The 27,625-nt window shown below is 47.6% G+C and overlaps 1 protein-coding gene across 3 annotated transcripts; it reads right to left on the reverse strand.

The window, feature by feature from the left end:
* Positions 1-4,648: 4,648 nt before the first annotated feature.
* Positions 4,649-26,355, reverse strand: Chaf1b (chromatin assembly factor 1 subunit B). Of its 3 annotated transcripts, none has more exons than XM_017798896.2 (14): positions 26,220-26,355; positions 25,285-25,468; positions 24,674-24,806; positions 22,776-22,893; positions 21,642-21,745; positions 17,698-17,794; positions 15,144-15,228; positions 14,469-14,562; positions 12,394-12,463; positions 12,216-12,307; positions 8,966-9,128; positions 7,310-7,741; positions 5,438-5,532; positions 4,649-4,999 (listed from the first exon to the last, which is right to left on the reverse strand). In XM_017798896.2, the coding sequence occupies exons 2-14, from the start codon at positions 25,408-25,410 to the stop codon at positions 4,887-4,889; spliced, it is 1,722 nt and encodes a 573-aa protein (XP_017654385.1). In that variant the 5' UTR covers positions 25,411-25,468; positions 26,220-26,355; the 3' UTR covers positions 4,649-4,886. The 3 variants fall into 3 exon arrangements, with proteins under 3 accessions (XP_017654385.1, XP_008834130.1, XP_029420726.1); XM_008835908.3 differs by having other exon boundaries at positions 25,285-25,477; positions 26,220-26,338; XM_029564866.1 differs by lacking the exons at positions 12,216-12,307; positions 12,394-12,463 and having other exon boundaries at positions 25,285-25,477; positions 26,220-26,338.
* Between the last annotated feature and the right edge of the window lie 1,270 nt (positions 26,356-27,625).

Below are 27,625 nucleotides of genomic sequence, written 5' to 3' on the forward strand. Positions count from 1 at the left end.
GGGTGAACAAACTTGGCCATGAGCGTTCAAATGTTACCTCCACAATCTCCATTTGTTAAATAATGCTCCGCTCTAGGACCAGCCACCAGTGCCTAAAGCTGATGTCTGAGGAGACTCTGGCCTTGCCTGACGCTGGACAGGCTCATTCGAAGGATTTGTGGCTGTGGGCAAGCCAAGGAGCAGATTCGCAGTGGGCACAGTGCCCTCCAGTGGCCAGTGGGAACACCTGCGTTCTTCCACACAAGAGTGATCTGGTTTGCCGCCCACTGTGATTGAAGCTCTCATTTCTAGAGCAGATGGCCCTTCTCCAGGCCTCTTTCTCTACAAAGGTAGGCAGCATTGTGTGTGGAAAGCTGGAAAGAGACCTTAAGAGAAGACTAACGTGCAGAACAATGAAATCATGGGCCAAACACTGTTGGGGAACCCTGCTGTTAAGGTCGCCTCCTTTCTCAGCAGGGGCTTCCTGCCTGACTTACCTGGAAAGTGCCGCCAAGCACAGCTGCTTGGCCTCATTTAAAACATGACCTTTGGCATAGTTACCTGGAGTAAAAACTACCCCTAGGTTTTTTCTATATGATAATTAGGCATCGCCCCCCCCCATAGTCATAGTCGGATGATAGGAGCCTAACTGCCACATGTAAATAAAACATACTATGAGCACCTATCAGCTGAAGCTTTGGCTACTGCCTCCAGTTCTCCCACTGAATAAACGGAGCTGTTTCACTGAATCTGGAGCTGTTTGTATCACTGAACCTGCCTCCCCTGAAGGGCTTTCTTCTGTCAGTGCTCACTGGCCATCCTGACCCCGTTCGTCGCTTCTATTCCCTTTGTCCTCGTGGACCGGTGGCCAACGACCCACGAGGGGAGGGAGCGACCCCACACCACACCTCTGTCCCTAGGGGAGAAGGAAGAGAGACAACAGATAATACACTGGGCCTGTCAAGATGGCTCAGTGGGAAAGAACCTGTGCTCAGCCTCCCTCCCTAACTAGGCAAAAGGCAGCCCTGTCTGCCATCATACCTGCTCTCCCAAGTCTCATTCTCTTTCAACCACCAAACAGTACAGACTATTCTACAGCAGTTTCTGGAAACAACTGGAAACGGCAGGCAATTTTGATAAATAAAATATAAACTATGAAAACACTAACTTCTCACTTGGGCCCACGAGGTTGACCAAAAGTAGAATGAACACTGGGCAACTCTGCCTGAAGCCTGTTTGCCTCCTTTACTTTGGCTAAAGGCTAAAGAGAGTCCTTGCCCTTGATTTCTTGAGTCATTATCCATACCCAGAACCTCAGAGCCTCACGGAGCACCCCTCGCCCCAACAAGGGCAGTTATCTGAGAGCCACCAGTCCCCTCAATGGTAAATATTTCTTCTGACCACCTTGCAGGACCTGAGGTGCCAGAGGATGGGCAGAAGCACACCTTAACCAGGATGGCTTACTTGTACATGCCTCTTGCCCCCGCCCAGTCCATCCCCTATTTAGACCTAAAGCTCAAGTCAGTGACCCCACCCAACCCCACCTGTCCTTCTCAGTGTGACCACACTGAGTTAATCTCTGCACCATCACTTTAGTTGGAAGGAGATGGTGGCTGAGCCAGCTGGGACTGCCAGAGCCCAGGCTTCTGCCCTGAGAACCCCAGTAAGAAACTGCTTGCTAGGCTTGGTGGCACACGCCTTACTTCCAGCACTCCTGCGAAAGTATGTGATCTGTGGGTACCAGGCCAGCCAGAGCACAGAGACTCCGCCTGGAAAACGAAAAACAAAAACACTGCTCAAGACATAAATAAGGGAAAATGCCACTCAAGGTCGCATCCAGAAATGGTAGGCAAGCTTCTGGAAGGGGAACACTGTCTGACCTGCAGGCTGGGCTTGTGTTGAAAGGCTTCACCAGTACACAACCTGGATAGAAGCATCTAGTATCAATGTGTTGTAACCGCATTTTCCTCTAGGCATGGACAAAGCATGACCATTGGACATAATGGCAGAGGTCACCATAGTGATCTATGCTTAGCCCTGTAGTCACGGCAACAAAGTAAACAATGTGGTGACGTGAATATCCCCAAGTGTGTTGGGGGCAGGAGTCACAGGACCCTTACCCTAGGACCCTGGGATATGCTAGGGTATAGAGGGGGAAGGTCAACTTAAGATGGAACTCCACGATGCCACTTCTTTGAGGTCATCAGCCAAGATGGGCAGCCATGAAAGGGTGGGATTTTTCAGGGATGCAGCTATTTTGGGATCCCCCACACTCCTGTAAATGCCCTCACTTGCACTCTGTGTAATCTCAATGAGCTCGCTAATTCATCGAGCTGGGCTTGGATGAAATTGTTATTTTGGTCTGTCATTGGTCTTGTCTGTGGTGAATGGACACGGCTCCCCAGGAAAAGGTGATGATGTGACTTCATCTTTTGCTGGCAATATTCAATGGTGGCAGCTGAGAACAGGCAGCCAGTCACGGTCACAGGGCTTACCTACCAAACCACCTCCAGCTGTGCTGTGTGAACTTGTAAACCCTAACATCTTCCTACCCTGGGAGTAGCCAGGAATCAGGCCGCTCACTGCATACAGGGGACCGAGGTCATTCATGTTTTCCAGGGATCAACAACTCTAAACTGTCCCCAGTGCTGGCCACATCAATTCTGAAGCCACCTTTCCTCAGAAGAGCAGGCAGTGCCCCCTGCACTGTCCTTCAAGCTGACATCATGGTAAACACCCATGACAGGTAGAATGTTGAAAAGACCTCTGATGGAATGAACTTGACCAAGACAGACCATGTCTAGTGAAAGCTTTCCCCTGCTGATTTGTCCATCAAGGAGTTTAGGAAAACTGTTCAGAACCAGGCATGCTATATGCCTGTAATCCCGGCATTCGGGAAGTTGAGGCAAGAGAAATATTGTGAGTTCAAGACCAGTCAGACCTAGATAGCAAGACTGTATCATCCAAGTTCAGATCACACCACAGACCAATGAAGCCTGATCCTCTGAAGGAGACCCTGGGCAGCAGCTGACTTCAATGTGCAGTTGTAGCTGAGAGCTAGTGGTCAAAACAGATGTGACGTGACATACTGAAACCTTATTTTGAACGTGACCCACACCTGCATTATGACATGTATGGTTGTGCATTCAGGTACAGAGTCTCATGTATCCTCAATGGACCTCAAACTCATTATGTACCTGAAGGCAACCTTGAACTCCTGATCCTCCTAGCTCTACCTCCTTGGTACTGGGATAACAGGTGTGCATACCCTGTTATGAAGTACTGGGGACAGAACCCAAGGCTTTGTGCATGCTAAGGAAGAACTCTACCAACTGAGCCACATTTCCAGCCCCAACGTTCAGTTCGTTGTACTGAACGTCCCTAGCTTCCATCTTCCTAGGTAACAGAGAGGTCAACTCTGGTTTACTAGGATGTAGACTAAGTCACAAATTCTTTTTGGCTACTCTCTTCATTGCTGCTGATCAGAGCTACAGAGAGTGTGTTCTTCCTCTCCCCGACCTACTCCACTGTTCGCTCTCTGTGTGTCGCATGTGGAGGCCTGAGGTCAACACGACATCTTTCCTCATTCACTCTCCACCATTATTTTAAAAATGTATTTGTATTTTGAGTGCTATGCCTGCATGTATGTAAGTGTACCCATGTCATACAGTGCCCTCGGAAGCCAGAAAAGGGTGTCAGTCAGATCTCCTGAAACTGGAGTTACATGATGGTTGTTAGCTGCCAGGTGGTGCTGGCAACCAAACCCTGGTCCTCTGCAAGAGCAGCCAATGCTCTAAACTGCTGAGCCATCTCTCTAATCCCCTTTACCAAACTGGGCATAGTGGCTTATACCTATAATCTTAGCACTCTAGAGGCCAAGGCAGAAGGATCAACACAAGTTCAAGGCCACTCTGGACTACAAAACAAGTTCTAGGCCAGCTAGGGCTACAGAGCTAAATCCTATCGTTTGAAAAACACTAAGAAAGCCACTCCACCATCAGTAAGGGCTCCTCCTAAGGCTAGCAGGGCCATGGGTAAGTCCCCCTTCAAGTTTTAACTTTAATTTACTTAATTCAGAGTTAAGTATTATCTTTAAAAATTAAAAAACAGGCTGGGTGTGGTGGTGCACACCTTTAGTCCCAGCACAAGGGAGGCAGAGGCAGGCAGATCTCTGTGGAGATTGAGGTCAGCCTGGTCTACACAGAGTTCCAGGCCAGCTGTAGCTACAGGGAGACCCTGCCTCAAAAAGACAAAAATAAATAAATAAATAAACAAACAAACAAACAAACAAACAGGGGCTGGAGAGATGGCTCAGAGGTTAAAAACACTGGCTGTTCTTGCAGAGGACTCAGGTTCAGTTCCCAGAAACCACCTGGCAGCTAACAACTGTCCATAACTCCAGTTCCAAGGGATCTGATGCCCTCTCCTGGCCTCCATAGGCATTGCACACACAGTGCGCTTAACATGCAAAACACGTAAGGCGCATAAAAAACTAAATTTCTTAAATAAAAAACAATGAACTTCCAAAATTTAGTCAACTAGTCAAATATTAACTCCAACAATCACTTCACAAACTTCAGATACTCTGAAGGCATCAGTATACACCTCACATGACTTTCTCCTCCAAATGCTGATTTTAAAAAGGACCACACCTAGAAAGGAACTGTACTTTCAGGAGTGTTAAGGGAGGGTTTACTGATTTCCTAATTTCAGAAATTCATCAAGCAGTCTCAGCCTAGCACAGCACCCAGAGCCCAGGTTAAAAAGGGACGCTGAATACGAGAGCACACGGATTGCTGGAAGAATCCATTTATGAGTGTCTGTTCTACCAACATCACCATTACCAGCCTCAGGGTCTTGGGCCTTGCCTCCCTCCCTGCACAAACAGGGTCCGGCCCTTGCAAGCCTTAGGCCGACTTCAAGGTCTCCTCAGGGTCTGTGCTTTGGGAGCCTCCTTCAGGTTCCTCCAGTCTGGGCCGTTTCTTTCCTGGAGGATCGCCCTGGGAGTCTCCAGGTATCTCTGAAACATTAACAAACAAGGTCAGCAGGTAATGAAGACTCCTGAGTCAAGAGGTGACACAGAAGAGAGGTAAGGCGCTCTACTGTTACAAGGAAAGGATCTACAGCACTGGTTCTCACCCAGGGGCGACTGCCTGTCTGTCAAGTGACACAGCTAATGTCTGCTCACACTTGAGGATATGACAGGGTAAGAGGGGCATCAGGGGATGCTATTAAACACCCTACAGTATTAATTATCTGCCCTAAAACATCCACAGTCATCAAGTTGATGACTTTCCTCTGGAACCTACTCCCTGTTGAGACAAACAGGCCACTAGTAAAGTACAAAAGACTGCTCTAACAAGATGAGTCCTTGACTCTGAGCTGACTTCAAAACAGTTGCTGCTCATTCCAAGGACGAAAGAGGAGTGTCTGTCAAAGCAGTAAGAGCCACACTCACCTGACTGGATTTCTTCTGTGGAAGAGGTGGCAGTTATGCTGGTGGGCACAGGATTCTGTACAGCATCTGTCTTTAAGGATGTTAAGTTTATTCTCCTTGTTTAAAAAAAAAAACAAAGGGGCCACCTATCAGCGTCAGTTTCAAAACCACCAATGAAAATGCAGGTTTTCCCAGCTGATAACAAGCAGGGCATTAAATGTAACAGCATCCTCACATGTTTTGTGGGGATGATGATAGCCTGTGAAGCTTTGCCATCACATCTGTAATGGTCAACTGACACCATAACCAGACACCTAGCTGAAAGCTACATGAGCACAGCTGGCAGAGTCTGGTGAGTACCTCGCTGAAGCCTGTAGACACACAATCATGGTTTCTACAGATGAAACACAACCAGTATTTGTCTTTTAATTACAACAGCAAAGAACATGGTAAATAGAAGAAATCAAGAAGTAATTTAATACCAAAAATATTTCCCAATATGCTGGGAGGCACGTACCATCATGCCCCTCTGGCTTGATCTCACAGATGTTCAAACTATGATGGTGATCACCAGGGGCTGGAGTATGGAGAGGGAGGGGGACAGGAACAGGTTCTGCTACCCGACTGGACAGCCAAGGGACAAGGGTAGCAGTACACAATATATACTCCTAACAGAGTACCACAATACCTCATGCAAATGTAGTTATTATCTGCCAATCAGAAATAAAATAAGGGGCTAGGGATGTAACTCAGTGTGTAGAGTACTGGGATAAATGCCCTAGATTCAGTCTCCAGCCCTACATAAAACCAGCACTCAGGAGGTGAAGACAGAAGGATCATATCAAATTTGAGGCCAACTTGGGCTGAGACCCTGTTTCCATTTTAAATAAATATAAGACAAAGTTTTACAAAAAGAAGTCACTTGTAAATCATTTGGATTTAGAAGTGTTCTCCAAAGGCCTGCATGATGGTCCGCAGACTATGGCCCTTCAGGAGGTAGAATACAGTGGGATGAACTTACATAGTGAGGGTGTGCCCTTGAAGGGAACATAGAGGCCCCAGTCCCCACTGCCCTCAAGCTGAGCAGCCTCCTCTGCACGCTCTCCCACCATCCTCTTGACCATTTCAGGTATTTAGTCACAGTAGCTGACAGCAATACTGTGTTTCTTAGATTTCCTACACACCAGGAAGTGCCCAATACCATCTTGAGCGAAAGAACTCAGGTAAAAAAGGACATTTCCTGCCCTTGCAGGGCTCATAACCTAAGGGGAGACAGAGGCACATAGAATGCCTGCTATAGAATGACAGGTGGTGACAGCCAAGGGTCCCAAGGAAAAGAGAAGATACGTTCAGACAGGGCTTTCAGAAGATTCCAGTGTCACCAGGAGAAGACATGCCCCGGGAGGGTCAGAGGAGTCACGGGGTAAAGAGTGCTCTGGGAACACCACTCTAGGGCTAGGCTTGAATCCAAGACATATAAGACTTAGGAGAGAGGCCACAGGACTAGATGAGAGGCTACAGAGAACACATCACAGTCTGCCTCATGGGGAAGAAGCTAGGTTTTATCCCATAGGTAGGAAACAGCAGAGGTCCATAGAAGATGATGGAGGAAAAGGAAGCAGAGGGCCATAGGGGAAGCTGATGGAGGAAACAGGAAGTAGAGGCCCATAGGAGAAGCTGATGGAGGAAACAGGAAGTAGAGGCCCATAGGAGAAGCTGATGGAGGAAACAGGAAGCAGAGGCCCATAGAAGCTGATGGAGGAAACAGAGGAGGCAGCAGAGGTCTATATGTAGGAAGCTAATACCTTCAGTATCTGCTGCGGGGACTTTTCACCTGAGGGAGGCTGGGATTCTTTTCACAATGGCCATTTTGTGTTCTGTCAGATTTCTTACCTGGGGGTTATCTTGCTCCAGGCCTGTAACGTGTTCAGAGTGACCCTCCGGGGTGGGTGGGCTTTGGTGTTCTGACTAGCAGGCTGCAGGGTCTTCTCCTCTGAAGATCCTGGCAAGGAGCTTTTGACAGCAGGAATCACAGAGGGCGTATCCTTGCCGGTGACTGGGACTGGAGACTGTGTGGTTGGTGAGGGGGTGGTACAGGGACTGCTGGCATCTTGGATTCTGCTGGTGGGAGTTCCCTCTGCCGATCTGGGCCCTGGTGAAGACCCCTGGTGCGCCTGACTCTTGGTTTTCTTTGCTGTATCAGAAGTTCTTAAGCTCAAAACTGGCTTCTCTTTCAAAGGTATGCCAAGTTCATCTTTCTCAAATGTCACAAATGAGCAATAACCATCTGTGGAAGAAATGGCCAGGAAGGCCCCATCACTGGACCTGTGTTCCCAAAGCAAGGAAAAAAGTCAGAGCCTTTATTGGTCTTCAGACCAGACAGACCTTACAGTGCCCTAGTTAGGAAAAGCAGCTGGAGCCAAACACAAGTTGTGTCTGAAGGCAAAAGTCAAGGGAACAGCACAGAGAGACAGTTGAACAAGTTCCTCAGGCATGCAGTCTCCCTTCCCAAGCCTGTCAGTCTCTGATGTCACCTAGATCTATGCACCCTGTTATCAACTTCACCTGGAGAAAGGCAAGGTGCTCTCTTCTTTCCCAAAAATAAATAAGAAATTTAAGACCAATGAGATGGGTAAAGGTGCTTGCTGTATAGGCCTGGTCACTTAAGTTTAATCCCCAGAAACAATGTAAAGATGGAAGGAGAGAATTGACTCCATAAAGCTGTTCTCTGACCTCTACTTGTGAGTCGTGGTATATGCTTCTCCCCTCCCCTACACCATAATAAAATACTTAAAAGGAAAAAAAAATTTAAAAGAAGAAAAACAAGGGGCCTGTGGGTATAGTTCAGTTGGGAGAATGTTCCCCTAGCATGCATGAGGTCCTGGGTTCAAAATCCAGCACAGCGTGGTGCATGCCTATCATCCCAGGACTTGGGAGGTGGAGGCAGAAGGATCAGGAGTCCAAGGTCACCCTCAGCTCGGCCAGCCTGGGCTACATGGGACCCTGTCTCAAAAAAAAGAAAAGAGCTATACAAAGCAAAATATAGGTGGTGGACTGGCAGCTGTGGTTAGAGCCCAGGCAAGCCCAAAACACTGAAGGCTGAGCAGAGGCTTAAGTGGTGTCAAGTGACACCGGCAGGTGAGGACATTCACAGATGTCCCTAAAGGACCAGCAATCCCCAGGGCTTCCCCTCTGTTTACTGATAGTTGATTGATCCTACAGGGCTACGTGAACAGGATCAAACCCACTGTTGGTCTGGAGAGATGGCTCAGCAGGTACCAGTGCTTGCCATGCAAGCCCGATGACCTGAGCCCTGATCCCTGGAACCATGGTAGGAGAGAACCTCACCCTGAAAGTTGTCCTCTAACTTCCACATGTGTGCTACGGTATACAGGCCTGTACTCATGTATCACACACATACACATATACACATACATATGAGAGAGAAAGAATTTTATGAGCATTCTTTATGGAACCTGATGAGCAGGCCCAAAGATGAGGTGCTCCCCAGCCCAGAGGTCTACCCAGCAGACACCACCAGTGGCTCACCAGGAGATGTCACTCAGGGTGTGGTAGTGGATGTTGGAGACATAGCCGAAAGGGAAGGACTGCTGTGTGTCATACAGCAGCACAGAGTCCTCAGAGGCCACGGCAAACACCATGCGGTAGGGCAGGCTCACCAGCTCCACGGCGTGCTCCTGCAACGCCTTCTCTGCAGGGGAGGATGAGCAGAGTTGCAACAAAAACAGTTTCCGAAGGAGAATCAGTCCCCCAAATATCTCTTCCTGGGGGGACGGAAAGAATATCAGTTCACCAAACACAAGTTTACTGTATACTGTGAGAATTCAGTTTCTAGGCTGGTGAGGTGGCTCAGTGGGTAAAGGTGCTTTGTTGCCAGGCTTAACCACCTGAGTTTGATTGCCAGGACCCACATGATAGGAGAGAACCAACTCGTCTACAAGTTGTCCTCTGACCTCCACACATGCACTGTGGCCTGTAGGCACTCACACATGTACACATACATATACACACACGTGCACAAAATAAATGTAATAAAAACTAAAAATTCAGTTCCTGCAGGGCATGGTGGCACACACCTTTAATCCCAGCACTCCAGAGGCAGAGGCAGGCAGATCTCTGTGAGATTGAGGCCAGCCTGGTCTATATAACAAGTTCCAGACCAGCTGGGGCTACAGGAGACCCTGTCTCAAAACAAAAATGAAAAATAAAGATACTTTGTTTAGAAACACTTGAGACAGTTTCTAAATAATGAAGCAGTTCTTATCAGGAAGCTTCCCTTCAGACTGGCTGCTTTTCTCATGTTTACGACTCTGTGCCCGGGGCCCTTAGTTCATGGTACTTACAACTCACTGCTTCCTGGGTACTTAGAACTCACTACTTCCTGTTCTTTTTATTCAAGGTTATATGTAAATGTCTTATTTTAAAACGTCTCCCTTTTTAGCCCAGGCTAGCCTGGAATTCACTATGTAGCCCTAGCTAAGCCCAAAAAGCAATCCTCCTGGGTCAGCCTCCCCAGTGCTAGGATAACAGAATCTCAGTGAGCCACCATGCCAACTCAAGTGATGTTGTAATGCTCTGTCGAGTTGACTATATTCATTCACACCAAGGATTAAAAGGCAAAAAATAGTGAACAGCAGCTCTCAGGACAACGACCAGCTGGTACTGAAGGAGCGTGATCCTGAGAGGCAAAGTGAGAGCGTAGAGGCCTCCAGTCACCTCCACGGGCTGTCTAGCAGGCTCAGCGTGGGCCAAGACTGCAGACAGAGCTTAGGAGACTCCCAGCTGAGAAGCTGGGCCTCAGAGCTTGGAAGACTAAGGCAGCTGGAGTTCACAAGGCAGAGACAGAGCTGCAGAGCTCCAGACCACAAGTGAGCTGTCAGCTGAGCACCAGCCAGCATAGGACAGTGAAGGTACCACCCGAGGCTGAGCACCATCTGCCACAGAGGAAGGACCCCTGAAGCTCACGCAAGGCCAGCAATGCGTGCTTCTCCCGGGCCCAGCGGGAAATCAGCATGAGCATCAGTTAGAGAGCTCAGAGGCCTTTGCCTCAGGGGGGCCAAAGACAGTTGTGAACCAAGTGCTACCTGATCCCACCTAAGAACCTCAAACCAATAGACAAAGGAATCAAAATATTCCTAAGCAACTCAACTATACCTCAGAACAAACTTCAAGGGTATTTATAGGACTTAAAATATCTAGCACTTGAAGCTAGAGAGATGGCTGGGTGGTTAAGAACACTTGTTCCTCTTACAAAGGGTGGAGGACCCAGTTCCTAGCACCCACATGCGGCTCACAACTGCCTGTAACTCCAGTTCCATGGGATCCAATGCCCTCTTCTGGCTTCCATAGGCACTGTACACACATGGTGCACATACATACATGCAGGCAAACACTCATATAAATAAAATGAGTCTTAAAAAAATCCTAAGCCAGGCATGGTGATGCATACCTTTAATTCCAGCACTTGGGAGGCAGAGGCAGGCAGATCTCTGTCAGACTGAGGCCAGCCTGGTCTACATAGCAAGTTCCAATCGGGATGGGGCTACAGAGACTCTGTCTCAAAAAGACCATGAAGAAAAACAAAACAACAAACAAACAAAAACTAAAATATCCAGCATTTGCTAAGGTAACTTCACAGTATGGCAGAAGATCAAAATGATCAGGCACACAAAAGAAGGAGGAACTACGGATGTACCTCAGTTGGTAAAGTGCTTGCCTAGCAAGCATGAAACCCTGGGTTCAGTACCCTGCACTGTCTAAAACCTGGTGCAGTGGTACACACCTGTGACCCTTGTGTTCAGGGTCATCCTCAGCTACGTAACAGGTTTGAGGCCAGCCTACACTGTATGTGACCCTGTCTCAAAAAGACAAAATAGGACGGGCATAGTGGCACACACCTTTAGTCCCAGCGCTCAGGAGGCAGAGGCAGGCAGATCTCTTGAGTTCAAGGCCAGCCTGGTCTACATGGTGAGTTCCAGGCCGGCTGGGACTACAGGGAGACCCTGTCTCAAAAAAGACAAAATAGGGGCTGGCGAGATGACTCAGCAGTTAAGGGCACTTGGGGCTCTTGTAGAGGACCCACATTAGTCTCCAGAACTATACGGTAGTTTACAACCTCCCCATAACTGCATTTTCCGGGGACTAAGTCTCTTCTGGCCTTGGAGGGCACACACAAGGGTGCCCTTACATACACGCAGACAAAACACACATATACATAAAATAAAATGATTAAGTTTTTCTTTTAAAGTCAGAACAAGTCAGGCGTGGTGGCACATGCCTTTAATCCCAGCACTCAGGAGGCAGAAGCAGGTGGATCTCTGTGAGATCAAGGCCAGCCTGGTCTACATAGGGAGTTCCAAGCCAGCTGTATCTATAGGGAGACGCTGTCTCAAAAGACAAAAAAAAAAAAGTCAATCTAAAAAGCCAGAATAACAATAGTAGAAAAATGAAGCAAATTCGTACTAATACTTTCTAAAGTTTCTATAAATAAGGTATATTCCAGACAATGAAGAAAATTAGACACATACACACTGTGGGTGATTACAGGTAAGTAAAACATACTGCATTTCACATTCTCACAGCAAAGAGTATAAATGTTTGAGAGAGATGTGCCTTGATTTGAACATGACACAGTGTATATGCCTTGAAGGATCAAAGGTACCTCCGAAATATGTATTTTTGCATGCCAGTAAGATAAAATTTAAAGATCTGAAGCAGGCCCACACACCTCCCACAAGATAGACTCCAAGTCCCCACCCCACTGTGGTTCCGACGCTACCTGCTTCTGCCACCGGCCTCAACTCAAAGTAGACAGGACAGCAGCGGACAGCAAGTGTGGCTTTGCCAGGACACGGGAGGTGAGCAATCGGTCTGTGAGACGGACCAGACGTTAGAGACCAATGATGGTGCTCAGCACAAGTCAAAACGGCAAAGCCTCAAACACTCGAACCGCATACCTTTTCAGATTTTTCCTGGAGAATACATACGTTGTGTTCATCACGTTTTCACCAGATTCCTCACATCCAGCTGGGGAAGGGAAGGAGGGGAGAGAAGGGAAGAAGGGAGAGAGGGAAGGAGGCAGGCAGGGAGGGAGGCAGGCAGGGAGGCACAGAGACACATTAAGTTGCTTCCCAGCACAAGCTCGCATCTTCAGTTCTGGTTTGTAAGATATTTTTCCTCAAGTGCTATCCTCTGACATGTTTCTGTGACAAGGACAAACATAAGTACTCTATCGCTGCCTGGTCTCACTAGGCTCCAGGTCTCCCTGCCTGTCATCCCCACCTAAGGGCCAGCAGCCTTGTGGAAACCTAGAGCAAGGACAGTTTGGATCCTTTACTGTAAAATACTTTGCTTGGGAATAGAGGCAAATCCTGCTGACTGAACCCTATGGCCATATCCAGCTGCCCAGGCTCTGCCTGAGACACCCCACCTCCAACTCTGGTCCCAGCATTCAGACTGACTGTTACCCAGGGCTGACATACCCGCCTTTTCCCTTCTCCCCTGCCAGGCCTGGGGCCACCAGGAGATCCAGTCCACACGCAGCCTGCACCCTCTGCAGAGCCCGGCTGTGCTCTGGGAATGGTCAGACCTGGCAGCTCCTCCTTGTTCACCCCAGGAAGTACAGAAATCAGGGCCACTGTTCCCAGATACCCCCCACTTCGTGTTCACTGATGCTTAACACAGACAGACACACATTTTACATGTTACAATTTTGCATATTCTGCAGAGAATAGATGGTATCAATTATCTTTTTGCAGCTCTTTTCTGCAGAGCTGTCCCCATCTCACGTCATCAACCCACTGTAACAAACTGACATCACCTCTGTTTCCCAGGCTCACATAATCATTTTGTCACAGCTCAGTCACATATATTTACACATGGTGTTTTTTTCAGTACATTTTTTAAAAAATTTTATTTTTATTTTATATGTATGAGTGTATTGCCTGCATGTATGTGAGTGCACCATGTTGCACAGTTCTGAGAAGGTCAGAAGAGGGCTTCGGATTCTCCTGGAACTGGAGTTAAGGACCGTTTGTAGCCGCCATGTGGGTGCTGGGAATCGAACCCGGGTCCTCTGCAAGAGCAGTCAGTGCTCCTAACTGCTGAGCCACCTCTCCAGCCCTTCAGTCCATTTGTTTTAAAAAACACAGAATTGGACTGGAGAGATGGCTCAACGGTTAAGGACACTGGTTGTTCTTACAGAAGACCCAGGTTTGAATCCCAGCACCCACTTGGCAGCTAACAACTGTAACTCCAGTTCCAGGGGATCTGATAGCCTCTTCTGTCCTCCTCAGGCACTGCACGACACAGGTGCTCTTACCTACATGCAGGCAATACACGCATGCACATAAAATAAAAATAATAAATATTAAAAAAAAACTACACTTTTCCTTATTTGCTGTGTCAGCCAACAAGTCATGAAAGTCAGATTATTCTAAACGCATTCTTCAGTAGCCCCAGTGCTCCCAGTGAAGAACCCGCCATCCTCTGTCCATAAGGACTGCTTTCTTTTGAGGTTTTAGGTTCTTGGGGATTTGGTGTTTTTGTTTGCTTAGTTTTTGCTCTTTTGTTGTTGCTGTTTTGTTTTGTTTCTGAGACAGGGTCTCCTGTAGCCCCAACTGTCCTGGAACTCACTATATAGACCAGGCTGGCCTCAGTCTCACAGAGGTCCACCTGCCTCTGCCTCCTCAATGCTGGGATTAGTATGCAGCGCACCACCACACTCAGCTTAAATACTAATTTTTTTTTATCTCAGAGAAACCATCTGCCACTCCAGTCTCTCAACTCCCAAACTTCTGTGACCATGAGAATCATTACAGCATCAAGGGGCATGTGCCAGCATGAAGCCACCATCTCTGGGGACAAAGGGGGCAGTGTCCTTCTGAAGCTCCCACTGGAGGTTCCGATGTGCAACAAGGTAGGTACCACTGCTCTGAGCAGACCTGCCTGAGCTGAAAGCGCCACAAAACAGGGGCACAGATGTCCCATGCGGCCAGGCCATCACCCGGAAATCAAAAGCTGACAGACATACCTGGTGTGAGGAGCAAAGACCCATCCGGAGTGAAACTGAGTCTGCGGAAGAAGGACTTCATGCTGTCGTCATGAAACATCCGGAAACTTCTTGCCTGGGACACACAGAGCTTAGAGGTCATTCCTCAACTCATCACATCCACAGCAAGGCTCACCAATGATTACTGCCTCAATAAGTGAAACTGAAACACACCATGAACAAAATAATCACGCAAGCATGCGAAATCAATTACTTATGAGAATCGATCACCTGTTTTTGTTAAGTAAGCCTGCATGCGCATATGCGTGTCAACATGTGTCTGTATGTGTTTGGTTGGTGGTATAATCATTTATTTTTATTTTTTGTTTTTGGGGGGACAGGGTCTCCCTGTAGCCCCAGCTGCCCCGGAACTCGCTATATAGACCATGCTGGCCTCCATCTCAGAGACCCACCTGCTTCTGCCTCCCAGGTACTGGGATTAAAGGCATGTGGCACCATGCCTCTATTTTGTTTTTCTTTGTTTTAAAGATGGCTCAGCAGGTAAGAGGCCTCATGACCTGAGTTCCATGCCAGGACCAACATAGTAGAAGAAGTAGTTGACTCCCGTGAGCTGCCCTGACCCTCCCATGAGTACTGTGGCATGTTTGCACCCACATGAAGTAAATAAACACAAATATAATAAAAACTATTTTACACCTCTCCTTCGGCCCCTATTCCAGCCAGCATCTTTGAAACATTGAAGGCCACACGTTTCTTTTGTGTGCTGTACACCCGCAGCACCCTGGAGAAAGAACAGAGGTCTCAGTTTCCTGCTCTGGCACATGACCTGCGTCTCACACAGTAACAACTGATCAGCAGCCTCTGGATGGCTACTCAGTTTCAGCTGCAGAAACATGACTAACAACCACTCACTCAGACTTCACTGAAGAATTGTAACAAAGGCAAATACTAACTGCCTACATATACCACAGCAGGGAATCGCATTACAAATTCATTTCTATGTCATTCTCATCTACTGGTTTTTCATTGAATGGCTCAGCCCCTCACGTAAGGAAGATCCAGTCTTAATTTTAAGGTCTTGGGCGTTCAGCCCAATGGCAACCTGTTACAAACATAGTCCAAACACAGTGAAGTGTGCTTCCTGTTCAATGGTCTTGTTCTTGGGGCTCTAGAGCAGTAAGGAAAGCTACACATGGTGGGTGACACCTGCAGTCCCAGCACTTGGAAGGCTGAGGCAGGAGGATCACCATGAGTTTGAGGCCTGTCCTTGGCTACAGAGTAAGACTGTCATGCATTCTCCCTTTACAAAATAATAATAATAATAATAATAATAATAATAATGGTAAAGAAGGAAAATACCAGCAAATCAATCTGGTTAAATCATATTATTCCCACTAGCTAAACTATTTTCTCCCAATTGCCTGAATAAAACATAAAATATCAGAAAATAAATGATATTTGGGATACGAAGAAGGTTCTAGGAAGAATAAACACTAACTCTTACATATTATTTTTTATTCCACATTAAATTACATTTTTATTTTTATTTAAATATTTTATTTATTATTTTTATGTGTATGTGTGTATTGCCTGCATGTAGGTAAGTACACCCATGTCCTGCAATGCCTGCAGAGGACAGAAGAGGCTGTCAGATCCCCTGGGACTGGAGTTACAGACAGTTGTTAGCCACCATGTGGTGCTGGGATTCGAACCCAGGTCTTCTGCAAGAACAGCCAGTGTTCTTAACCGCTGAGCTATCTCTCCAGCACCCCCATTTTTATTTTTAAAGTATTTTACTTATTTTTATTTTATGTGTAATAGTGTATTGCCTACATGCATGTAAGTGCACCTGTGTCATACTGTACCCGAAGAGGTCAGAATGGGGTATGAGATTCCCCTGAGACTGGAGTTATGGACAGTTGTTAGCTGCCATGTGGGTGCTAGGAATTGAACCTGGGTCCTCTGCAAGAGCAGCCAGTGCTCTTAACAGCTGAGACATCTCTCCAGTCCCAAATTCCATTTTTTAATTAAAAGTAGTTGAGGGCTAGAGCTGGAGCTCAGTGACCAGAGCGCTTGCTCAGCATGCATGTGTTCGGTCTCCAGCACCACATAAATTGAGCACAGTGGTGCACAACTATAATCTCGATAGGCAGGAGGCAGAGGCAAGAAGATAAGGAGTTCAAGGCCAGCCCTTGGCTATGGAGGACGTCTGAGGCCAGCGTGGCATACACAGAACAGTCTTAAAAACTCAAAAACACAAAAATCACTATGATTAAAAAGTGAAGAGGGGGGCTGAAGAGATGGCTCAGCAGCTAAGAACATGGACTGTTCTTGCAGAAGACCAGGGTTCGAATCCCAGCACCCACATGGCAGCTAACAACTGTCCATAACTCCAGTTCCAGGGGATCCAACAGCCTCTTCTGACCTCCGTGGGCATTGCATGACACGGGTGCACTGACCTACATGCAGGCAACACACACACACATAAAATAAAAATTAAAGCTGGGAGTGTTGGCGCATACCTTTAATCCCAGCACTTGGGAGGCAGAGGCCGGCGGATCTTTGTGAGTTTGAGGCCAGCCTGGTCTACATAGTGAGTTCCAGGACAGCTGGGGCTACAAGGAGACCCTGTCTCAAAAAGACCAAAAAAGAATTTTTTTTAATTAAAAAAAAAAGCGAAGGGGGTGGAGCTCAGTGGTAAGGCCCCTGCCTAGCATCAACAAGGTCCTGGCTTGATACCCAGCACTGTGAAAAAATGAGAGCGTGAGACAGGAACACATCAATCCACCCACTTCCTTTTCTTGTCTGCCTCCTTGAAATCAAATGTAACTCACTGTATTTGATGTTAAAAAGTTTGCTAAGTACTAACTCCATGTAAAGCACCTTGGCCTAATTAGTTTCCAGTTTCTTCTCTTCTTTTTGAAGTTTATAGTATTTGATATACATGGGTCTGACTGTATGTATGTGCACCACTGGCATGCAGTTGCCTGCTGAGGCCAGAAGAAGGCATTGAGGCCGGAGTTGCAGTTGTTAAGAGACTCCCAAAGTGGGTGCTGGGAAGTGAACCCAGATCTTCCGAAGGAGCGGTACACACTCCTAACTGCAGAGCCATCTCTAGCCCCTTAGTTTCCAATTTCTTATGTTTTCAGAACAGAGCATGAAAACAAAACAGAAGACTCAAGTTGATTGCCATCTATCTTAGTGAAGCTGTGATAAAAGGATCTGCAGAAATCCCACGTTACTAACATACCTGTCACAACTCAGGGTAGCAATATACTGACCCAAAGGATCCCAGGTTACTCCTTGTACGTAACTTTTATGTTCATTAAAGATGGAAATCTTTTGTCCTACAAAAAGAATACACAAAAGCATCACCAAAACCTCCCAGGAAACATGTTGTATAAACTATGACTTATATACACATCATTCCTTTCCTTCCAGTCCACCATGTAGCAGGCAGTCTTGCAGAGGCTCTATTCCAAACCTTGTATCAGGCTCTGTTAACCCAAAGATCACTCCACACGGCCCTCATGACACTCACAGAGTAATAGAGACAGGCATCCACAGCTAGTATAAGGCTATTGGGGGCCAGGGGAGGAAGCAGGGGTGAGCATTGGACACCTGAGTTGTTTAGTTCTCCAGGTTGGACAGGATGTGTGTGTGTGTGTGTGTGTGTGTGTGTCTGTCTGTCTGTCTGTCTGTCTGTCTGTGTGAAAATTCTCATCCTCTCACAGCTGAGCTTAGCATATGTGGCTGTGGTAAGTACCTAAGAACCACCAATGGGAAACAGGGAAGCCAGGAACAAGATGAAGAGGAAGAGACAGTACAGTCAGAGACGCTTGGGCTAGGGGTGGGAGGCAGAAAGACCTCCAAGCTTACAAGTGACCTGTGTTTCAAAGAGGACACTGAATCTCAACATGGTGGTGCACACCTGTAATCCTAGCATTTGGGAAGAGGAAGGAGTGGGAATCCAGTCTTGGCCATAAAGAGAGTTCCCAAGCCAGCCTGGGCTACTTGAGACCCTTTCTCAAAAAAAAAAACATGGCACCACAGAGATGGCTCAGTGGGTCAAGGTCTCTGCTATCAAACCTGACATCTGACCCATCCCAGGGACCCACACAGCAGAAAAAGAGACTGGACTGCTAGAAGTGGTCCTCTGACTTCCACACACGCCTGTCCAATAAATAAATTTTAAAAAACAAACAAACTGAATTTTAGAAAATATGACAAAAATAGTCACAAGTTAGGTCATGTAGAGCAGAGGGCCTGAACTGGACAGTCTTAACAGATAATTAGAAGATAAATCAGCAGCATGAAGATTTCCTGGGAAAAAAGAAAAGGGAATTAGGCTGCACGTGGTGGCGCACACCTTTGATCCCAGCACTTGGGAGGCAGAGGCAGGCAGATCTCTGTGAATTCAAGGCCAGCCTGGTCTCCATAGTGGTGTGTTTTGTTTTTGAGTGCTGGGATTAAAGGCGTGTGCCACCATGCCCAGCCCTAAACACTTTTCAGGGCATGTCTCTGTCATCTTCTAGAGGCTGCCCCTCCTGCTCTCTACCTCCTGCCTTAATCAGGCTGGTGGTCAGCGCAGAGGGCCCTCGCCAGCTCCACTCACATGCTTGCCACAGCTGGGTGTAGGAACACCAAGAGGAACTTGGACCTAAACTCATTTCTAAGTCCAGATTCTTCTGAAACAAACATCAGCTTGAATTCTATTCATTTAACTTAATGCCTGTCTTAGTAGTGGATAAAATAAGGCTTCTAGGTGCCCACAGGCTATGCAGACTGTTATGTTTCTCTCAAAGAGAATGACATTATTCTATAATTCAAGTCACCACTCAAAGGCTTTAACCTCAGGGGCTAGAAAGATGGCCCCCATGTCCTGCCCAGAGGACAGTGGCTCTACAAGCAAAGCCATCCTCACCTGCTCTTCATTATGCCCCAGCCCATACAGCATCACCTCTGAATCACGTCCTCACCTCAACAGGCTTCCCCTCAGCCTCTGGGTTCTCCTACTGTCTACCTGCCATGTGCCACCGAGAGAGGAAGTGTTTTTTGTCTTATGTATATGAGTGCTTTGCCTGCATGTAAGTGCACTACATGAATACAATGCCCAAGGAGGCCAGAAGAGGGCCTTAGATCCCCTGGAACTGGAGTTATAGAGGGTTGTTAGCTGCCATGTACGTGTTAGGAACCAAACCTGAGTCCTCTGCAAGAGCAATCAGTGCTCTTAACCACCGAGTCATCTCTCCAGCCCTCATATGGGTTTGTTTTCTAAAGATTTTTAAAAATTTGTGTGTGTGTCTACCTGAGTTTCTGTGCACCACATGCATGCAGGCCAAGGGGTGTCAGATCTCCTAGAAATGGAGTTATGGACAGCTGTTAGTCTCCATGCGGGTGCTGGGAACCAAACCTGGGTCCTCTGCAAGAGCAGCCAGCACTCCTAACCACTGAGCCCTCTTTCCAACCCCTAAAAGTAAATGTTTCTAAGAGAAAAAAATTCACTAAAGTAATAACAGTCCTCCACACCTTAGCATAAAGTAGACCACTAGTATGCTGTTGTGCTGAGGGAATGTTCAACAGGACAGGGAAGAGACACCAGGAGGCAGGTACAAAGCACAGACGGAGATCAGAGAAGTTCAGCTTTTAGAAGAAACCAAGATCAGCCTGGAGACACTGTATGTGGAAATAAAATGAGTGAAGGCATTCTAATAACAAAATAGATAGATTTATATTTCTCTGTTTCATTGCAAAAGCATTAAGAAAACCATCTTTCATCATTTTACTTTTTAAATTTTTTATTTCTTAGTTATGTGTATGTGTGTGCATATACATGCCACAGTGCATAGATACCACCAAGCCATCTCTCCAGTCTCAGGGACATCATTTTAAAGCACAAAATCATGCTATTCCACTGTTCAAATCCTTTGTCAATATCCTGACACACTTTGGACAAACCCTAACATCATCTTTCGGGTCTACAACCACAGGTGGCCTACCCCTCACCTCTCCAACCTCAGCCCCCACCCTCCCCCTCCCTCATCCCATCCTGTTCCTTGGTTATGACAAGCAACAGCCACCACACGGCCTCTGCTCCTACTGCTCCCACAGGCCCTGTGCCATGCCCCTGAATAATGCACACAGCCTACCACAGGGCCTCTGCTCCTATTTAGCGAACAGTCTCTTTAAAGTGATGGGGTACCCTTAGCTTTCCTTAACCTCCTAAAATGGAAACCCAATCCCACAACCATCAACCAACTCACAAATCCAAGCTGATGGTGGACTAAATGGTGTGTTAATCTCCCAAATCCTGTGCTCCCTGCCTGACTCCCTCAGTCCACATCCCCAAGCATGTAGAATTTGCCTCTAGTAGACAGCAATAATTCCCAAGACCTCTGCCAAGTCTCCTTCACTCAAAGTGGAGCCTAAAAGCTGAGCTGGATCCACCGCAGGTACAAACAATCTTTCTCCTGTTGGGCTGTCACCTATCTTAGTTCAGGAAGGGAATTTTCCTGCTGTTCTTGAAGACATATCAAGTTAGACTTTCTTAGATAATTACAACAATCCCTCCTCTTCATAAGAGCAAAAGCATACTGCTTGGGCTAGAGATGGCTCAACAGTTAAGAGTGCTTGCTGCTCTTGGAAAGGACTTTGTCCTAGTTTGTCTCTCCGTTGCTGTAACAAAACACTCTGACTAATACCAACTTGGGGAGGAAAGGGTTTATTTGTCTTACATTTCCCAGTTCACAGTTCATCAAGGAGCCCAAGGTAGGAACTCAGGGCAAGAACCTGGAGGCAGGAGCTGGAGCACAAACCATGGAGAACACTGCTACTGGCTTGCTCCCCTGGCCCCTGCTCAGCTTGCTTTCTTATGCAACACAGGCCCACCTGCCCTGGGGTGGCACCACCCACAATGCGCTGGGCCCTTCCACATCAGTCAACAATCAAGAAGGTGCCCCATGGACATGGCCACAGGCCAGTCCAATGAAGGCAATTCCCCAACTGAGGCTCCCTCAACCCAGGTGTGTCCAGCACAGACTTGAATTTGGTTCCCAGCACCCAGACTGGGTGGCTTCACAACTGTCTGTAACTCCAGCTCCAGTGGGATCCAACACCTCTGGCTTCCTCAGGCACCTGCACTCGTGTACATACATCCATACATACACACATAATTTTAAAAAGTATACCACTTACCTTTACTGACATCCCATATGATAGCTGTGTTGTCCACAGAGGCAGAGGCCATTAGATTCCCATCAGTTGCCCAGCAAATATCATATACATCTTCTAAGTGGCCCCTAGAATCCAAGAAGCCAGAAGAAAAGACATTATTGAAAAAAAGAGAAAAGCAATCAAAAAGTTAAAGGGATACTCTGAGACCATGCAAGAACATTAGATTCTAAGTAGCTGGGTATCGTGGTGTGCGCCTTTAATCCCAGCACTTGGGAAGGATCTCTGTGTGTTTGAGGCAGCCTGGTCTACATAGAGTTCCAGGTCAGCCAGGGCTACATAATGAGACCCTGTCTAAAACAAACAAGATTCTAGAAATGTTCACTAGACATTTAGCCCTAGCTATAAACAGCCATTTTTATGGATATTTGTATCTAAAATCAATTCATTGCAGGCAGGCATGCGGGCCCAGGCCTATAATCGCAGCAGTCAGGAAGCTAAGGCAGTGAAATGGAGAGTTCAAAACCAGCTTAGGTTACACAGCCTGGGCCAGCCTGGTTCAAAAATGGGGGGAAATCTGAATCACTTCTTACTACAGAAAACTTTGTAACGGAAAGAAAATCTACTTTAATCACATTTTTATCCTTTATGGTCTTGGAGCTGGAGAGGTGGTAAAGAGCACACACTGGTCTTACAGAGGACTGGAGTCTGGTTCCCAGCACCCACGTCAGGCAGCTCATAACTGCCTGCAACTCTAGTTCCAAGCGATCTGACACCCTCTTCTGGCTTCTGTTGGTACTGCACACACATGGTGCATATAGAGACAAACAGACACACACATACACATAAAAATAAATAATAATTTTCTTAAGAAGTACTCAGGGGGCTGGAGAGATGGCTCAGCAGTTAAAAGCACTGACTGCTCTTGCAGAGGACCTGGGCTCGATTCCCAGCACCCACATGGCAGCTTCAAACCGTCCTTAACTCCAGTTCCAGGGGAATCCGAAGCTCTCTTCTGACTTCCTTGGCATTGCACGACACAGGTGCATTCACACACATGCAGGCAGTACACTCATACACATAAAATAAAATATAAAATAAAATAAAGAAGCACTCGGGCTGTACAGATGACATGCTCTGTGGTCCCTCCCAGCTTACCTCAGGGTCTTCACCACAGTCCAGTTCTCCTTATTCAGCTGGGCCTCATCTTCATCCTGGAATGAGATCTGCTCTGGTTCCTTGTTATCGTTCACCTTCCACAGCAGAATGACAGCATCTGCGGAGTGAGCCAATCAAGCAGAGCCAGGCTGTACCGTACCCTCCTTTGCTACTGGAGTTTGAGGGCACTAAACAAGTTTTATGTTGTTCAGTGGACACTTTGGCAGTGATGATTTCTGTCTAAGAATTTGGACAAGCTGCACAGGGTGGTGCTTGTTTGTAATCTAGCACTTGGGAGGTTGAGACAGTTCAAGGCTGGTCTTGGCTACAAAGTGAGGCATTCAAGGCCAGCCTGGGCTACATGAGACCCTATGTCAAAAAACAAGAACAAAACTAAATCATAATAGACCATAGCTACACAGAGTTACCTTAAACAAAAGGCCAACAAAATGCCTCTGCAGCTGACTGCTCTGACAAACTAAGGGGAAACCTATGAACAGATGAACATGAAAGGGAACAGAGGAAGATGAAAGGGAGGAAAGAAAAAAGAGCAAAGAGCTGGGGCTACAGAAATGGCTCAGAGGTTAAGAGTGCTTACTGCTCTTGCAGAGGACCTTGGTTTGGTTCCCAGTACCCACATCAAGTGGCTCACAACTGCCTGCACCTCAAGTTCCAGGGGATTGATCAGCTCGATACCCTCTGACTCCCTTGGGCACCTGCACACACATGGCGCACAAAAACTCATGCAGGCACACATGCAGGCACACATGCATACACTTGATAGACAAATCTTTACCTCCCCCTCCCAAAACAAGAAAGAAAGAGTGAACCACCCCATGCAAGGATTTGCAAATTTTGCCTATGGAACCTCAACAAGTCAACAGGTATCTTGATGCTTGTCTCCTCACTGGAAAATAGAACAATGAAAGCACACCCACCTCACAGTGCTACTGCGTGAGGAATAGAGGAATTTGCATAAAGCAGGTTCAGCATGGTGCATGGCACATGGTGCATCTCATACCACAGTTACCTACTGATATCATTATGGATCTATCAGAAACCTTCACCTGACCCTAGCCTGGCAACTTCTCACATGCTGATTACATGCTTACCACACAGCCACCCACATGACTTGATTCCTTGTTAGGATGTTCAGGAAGGAGCTAAAGGAATAATGGGAGACAGACAAACAGAACTAACTCTACAATGTTGGCACCCACTTGCAACAATGTAGGGAATGTGAAGCAAGAAATCACTGGAATCTAGCTGCACACATTTGTCTGGGGGCTTGTTGGAGATGAGCCAGGCCCTGACAGATGAACACTCTCCATGTGCTGCCTAGAAGCAGGTTTCTGGGGCTTAAAAGCCAAATGACTTTGTAAAAGCACTATCCTGCGGTCACGTCATAGGAAATACGCCTCTGGGCTCCCTCAGGAGACGTTCCACTTACCACTTCCCATATATACATGTACACCTATGCATGTACACCACACACACACACACACACACACCATATATCCATATATTCTGGACATAACAGGACCAAACTCAACCAGGTGTCTTCCTCTTTCTCCAAATACAATGATTTCTGTTTTACTTTACGTTTTCTAGATTATTTTTATGACTAGCATAAGGGTTACCTTTTCTGTATTTTTTTATCTCACTTAAGCACAGGCAAACAATACAAATCAATCTACTACAAACAGACACAAAGTGCAATAGAAACATTCCCAAAGTCAATGAATTAAGAGACATAAGAGACATAGCTGACTCTGTCACAGACAGGCTCCCAAGTGCTCTGATTACAGACCTGTGCCCCACCCCCACCTCAAATGTCACTACTAGACATTAGATACCTAAGACCAGGTTTTTTAGGGACTGTTAAGTACAATACTTACCATCTCCTCCCGATGCTAAAATTTCCCCAGTTGGAGAAAAACGCACAACATTGACAGCTTTGGCATGCCGAGTGAGATTGGACAGGAACTCCACAATGGCTTTCCCATCTGGTCCTTTTTCCACTTTCCAGATCTGTCAATACCAAACATTCACTAGAGAAACACAGTGAGCATCTACCATCTTATACTAAATAACTCTTCCTCCAGCTGCTTTTCTCTAGAGCAAATTGACATCTCAAAGGAATTCTGTTCAATTAGCTTTTTTTTTTTCTTTTTTGAAACAGTGTATCACATAGCCCAGAGGAGCCTCAAACTCACTATATACCAAGGAGACTCTTGAACTTTCTTCTGATCCTCCAGCCTCTACCTCTCAATTGCTGGGATTACAAGCCTGCACCACCAGGCTTCTCTGTTTCATATTCTACAATGTTGGCATCCACTTGCAACAGTGTCAGGAATGTGAAATAAGAAAGCCAACCTCTCTAGCCAGAATTAGCATTCTGGCTGGATGGCAAACCAAGTGGAATTGTTGACATTAGTTTTAAATAAAAATAATGGAAACTGGCTCCAAGTAGGGCTTCACTCCATCTTCCCATGCCTGCTCCATTTACCCGGACAGCAGTGTCTACGCCCGCAGACGCCAGTCGGTGTATCCTCCCCAGCGTGGTGGGCTGGAAGTCCAGGCTGTACACCGGCTCCTTATTGTGCCAGGCTATTTCACACGTGATCACTTTCATCCTCCCGGGTCTAAACGGGGCAAAAACCTTCCTCCAGCGGCGTTCCTTTTCCAAAGACCTAGGGAAGCTGGAAACGTTAGCAATGAATTCAATAGCAATTCTTAAACGCTTGCTTATTAGTAGCCAAGAACCACTTAAAACTGCACTGTAGGGGGCTGGATAGATGGCTCAGCGGTTAAGAACACTGGGTTTTTTTGCAGAAGACCAGAGTTCGAATTCCAGCACCCACATGGCAGCTAACAACTGTCGGTAACTCTAGTTCCAGGGGATCCAACAGCCTCTTCTGTCCTCCACGGGCATTGCACAACACGGGTGGGTGCACTTACCTACATGCAGGCATAACACGCATACACATAAAATAAAGATAAATAAAATATATATTAAAAAAATAACTTGCACTGTAATGGGAGAGCATGTTAATAGAATGCTTCCTTAAGCACTGACTTCCAAGTTTAGGATTACGAAAAAGGAAAAATAATAGTCAAACGTCTACATAGACGCAAGGCTGGGCGGCACAGTGCATCATCCGGCCTGGATGAGGTCCCCCAGGGAGAGGGCCATCCCGGGAAGGGGCCTCCAGGAGAGGCGGATCAGGGGGAGGGGGCTCGGGGGACCCGACCGGCCTATCTTTCCCCGGCCCCCGGCGCAGGGCCATAGTGGCCCGGCTGAGCGTGGAGAGAGGCGCGCAGGGACCCAACCCGGGGATGGACCCGACTCCCGCCCGCCCCAGCCGCCCGGCAGATCTCGGCCAGCGGCCCAGGCCCGGCCCGGAAGCGCGCGGGGCCCGGGGATCCACCCGGGAGCCGTACCTGCAGGGACCCGGCAGTCCGCGGAGCCACTACCTCCCGCCGCTGCCGCTCTCCACTTCCCGCGCGCCGCAGGCCGCGCCTCCGCGGGGGCGGGACTCCGATAAGGCGCCACCTCCCGGTGGGCGCGACCACCGTGCCCTTCTGCTGGTGGGCGGGGCCACCGCGGGGTCTCGCTTCCTGGTGGGCGGGGCCACCGTGGGCGTTATCCCCCTGGTGGGCGGGGCCCTGCCCGCCCCGCCCTGCCGCTCCCAGGGTTCCAGGCCGGCGGGGTGGCTGCGCTCCTTTTGCAAACAGCACAGCGGACCTTCTACCATGCACAGCGGAGGGCGAAGCCAAATCAGCAGTACCCGCGGAGAATTCAGTCTGAAAAGAAGAGCTCGGGCTGTGGCTCGGTTGACAGAGTGCTTGCCTTACAGCCCTGGGCTTCACCCCCAGTGCCGCGTTGTAATCCCAGCACTCAGGACGTGGCGACAGGAGAAACCTAAATTCAGGGTCGTCCTCAGATACTTAGTGAGTTCGAGACCAGCCTGGGCCACATGACCCTTCAAAACAAAAACATGAAAGAAAGAAAAAGGAAGGAAAGAGAGAAGGAAACAAAGGCTGAAGAGGTGGCTCAGCAGTTCTTGCAGAGAACCTGAGTTCCGTTCACAGCACCTATACCAGCGACTCACAACCACCTGAACTCCAGAACAGAAGGAGCCACACCTGTGTACATATCTACCTACACAGACCTACTCACATACACATCGTTAAAAAAGAAATCTTAAGGCCGGGTGTGGCGGCGCATGCCTGTAGTCCCAGCACTTGGGAGGCAGAGGCAGGCAGCTCTCTGCGAGTTCAAGGCCAGCCTGGTCTACATAGTGAATTCCAGGGCAGCTGGGGCTACAGGGAGACCCTGTCTCAAAAAGACAAAAAAAGAAAAGAAAAAGAAAAATCTTAGCCGGGTGTGGGGGCGTACTCCTTTAATCCCAGCACTCCGGAGACAGAGGCAGGCAGATCTGTCAGTTCAAGTTCCCCCTGGTCTCCATAGCGAATCCAGGCCAGGGAGACCCTGTCTCAAAAAAAAAAAATTTATCACTATGTAGACCAGATTGGCCTCAAACTCACAGAGATCCGCCTGCCTCGGCCTCCCAAGTGCTGGGATTGAAGGTGTGGGCCACCACGCCTGACAAAAATAATATATTTCTAAAAATAAAGAAAAAAGGCAGGGAACTGGGGCTGTACCTCAGCTGTAGAGCCCTTGCCTAATATACACAATGTCATGTGTTCAATCTCCAGCACTGACGGGCGGGGGAGGGGGGGATTTTATAAGACAGATGGAAAACAAATTGGAACTCACCCAAAACTACTCAAATAGCATTTAGCCATGCAGTGAGTAGTTGCTGCATGGGTAAATGCTATTCAGA

The sequence above is a fragment of the Nannospalax galili genome, unplaced genomic scaffold (genome assembly GCF_000622305.1).
Source record: "Nannospalax galili isolate Female #2095 unplaced genomic scaffold, S.galili_v1.0 scaffold136, whole genome shotgun sequence".
Taxonomy (NCBI): Eukaryota; Metazoa; Chordata; class Mammalia; order Rodentia; family Spalacidae; genus Nannospalax; species Nannospalax galili.

Excerpts from the sequence above, each read along its gene's own strand:
- Chaf1b (XM_017798896.2), bottom strand. The coding sequence starts at position 25,410 with ATGAAAGTGATCACGTGTGAAATAGCCTGGCACAATAAGGAGCCGGTG. Across the intron at positions 22,894-24,673 it reads TTTAGCATCGGGAGGAGATG|ATGCTGTCATTCTGCTGTGG; the intron begins GTAAGTATTGTA and ends CTCACTCCGCAG. Across the intron at positions 21,746-22,775 it reads ACTGTGGTGAAGACCCTGAG|GGGCCACTTAGAAGATGTAT; the intron begins GTAAGCTGGGAG and ends CTTGGATTCTAG.